Below are 1,181 nucleotides of genomic sequence, written 5' to 3' on the forward strand. Positions count from 1 at the left end.
CATTCGGAGTAGTCGACTCAGAGAATAAAAATTCTTGGGAATGATTTATGAGACAACTAAATATTGTCATTGCTGATGATCATCATTTGGCTTTCATTTCGGACAGACATGCGGCCATTGCTAAGGCGCTTGAAACTGTGTATCCAATAGCTAAACATGGTATTTGCATTCATCATTTGTTGAATAATGGGGTAACATATTACCATGGGAATGGACTTGTTGGGTTGGTTGCAAAGGCGTCCAAGGTTTATAGAGTTGCTGAGTTTGAAAAGATATTTGCTAATGTGTGTAATATCAGTCCGGTAATTGGAAAATACCTAAGCGATGCTGAAGTCCAAAAGTGGGCAAGATGTCAATTCTCTGGATATAGATATGACATAAGGACAACAAACCCTGCCGAATCCATCAACTCTGCTTTGCGTTCGCCGAGAGAGTATCCAATCATTCCCTTGTTGGACAGTATCAGAGAAATGCTGACTCGGTGGTTTTATAACCGTAAGAAAAAGATTTCAAAGCATAATCATCCTCTTACCATAGATGTGGAGAAAAAGATTGAAAGGAGAACCGAGAAAGGGAAAAGATTTGCAGTTTACCCTGTTAGCGATGGTTGATTGCTTGTTAGAGGTGATAAAATTGACTGCTTAGTTGATTTGGATAGACGTACTTGCTCATGTGGGAAGTACAACCTGATGAAGATACCTTGTCGGCACGCAATTAAAGCTGGGTTTCATGTTGGCAGACAGCCACACACATTAACTGATTTATTTTACACTACAGAAGCTTGGCGAGAAGCTTATCATGAAAGCATCAATCCTATTGCTGTTCCTGAGGATGCTTGGTCCATGCCAGAAGATGTTGTCGTGGTCAATGTGCTACCACCAGAGTCAATAAAATCAGTTGGAAGGAATAGAAAACGCAGATATGAAACTGTTGAAGATAAACTTCGGTCATCGCAAACATCACAAAAGAGGCAGCCTCGCAAGTGTAGTAGATGTGGTATTAGTGGGCACAACAGAGCAACTTGTAAAATACCAATATAGTCAGTCACATATGGTAAGGGTCAGCTTATATAGCCAGTTCGTTTATATGTTTTTCAATCTCGATTTAATTGTGTTTCAGGTATTTATGTTTCTGTTACAGGTTGGTCTGTTCAAGTATGCAAGTTGTGGTGTTTGAAAGTG

The 1,181-nt window shown here is 39.8% G+C and overlaps 1 protein-coding gene across 1 annotated transcript; it reads left to right on the forward strand.

Moving 5' to 3' along the window:
• Positions 1-47: 47 nt before the first annotated feature.
• On the forward strand, positions 48-611 carry LOC106332550. Its single transcript, XM_013771026.1, has one exon. It carries the CDS (start codon positions 48-50, stop codon positions 609-611), a length of 564 nt encoding a protein of 187 aa, XP_013626480.1.
• Positions 612-1,181: the final 570 nt, after the last annotated feature.

The sequence above is a fragment of the Brassica oleracea genome, chromosome C1 (assembly GCF_000695525.1).
Source record: "Brassica oleracea var. oleracea cultivar TO1000 chromosome C1, BOL, whole genome shotgun sequence".
Classification (NCBI taxonomy): Eukaryota; Viridiplantae; Streptophyta; class Magnoliopsida; order Brassicales; family Brassicaceae; genus Brassica; species Brassica oleracea.

Excerpts from the sequence above, each read along its gene's own strand:
- LOC106332550 (XM_013771026.1), top strand. The coding sequence starts at position 48 with ATGAGACAACTAAATATTGTCATTGCTGATGATCATCATTTGGCTTTC.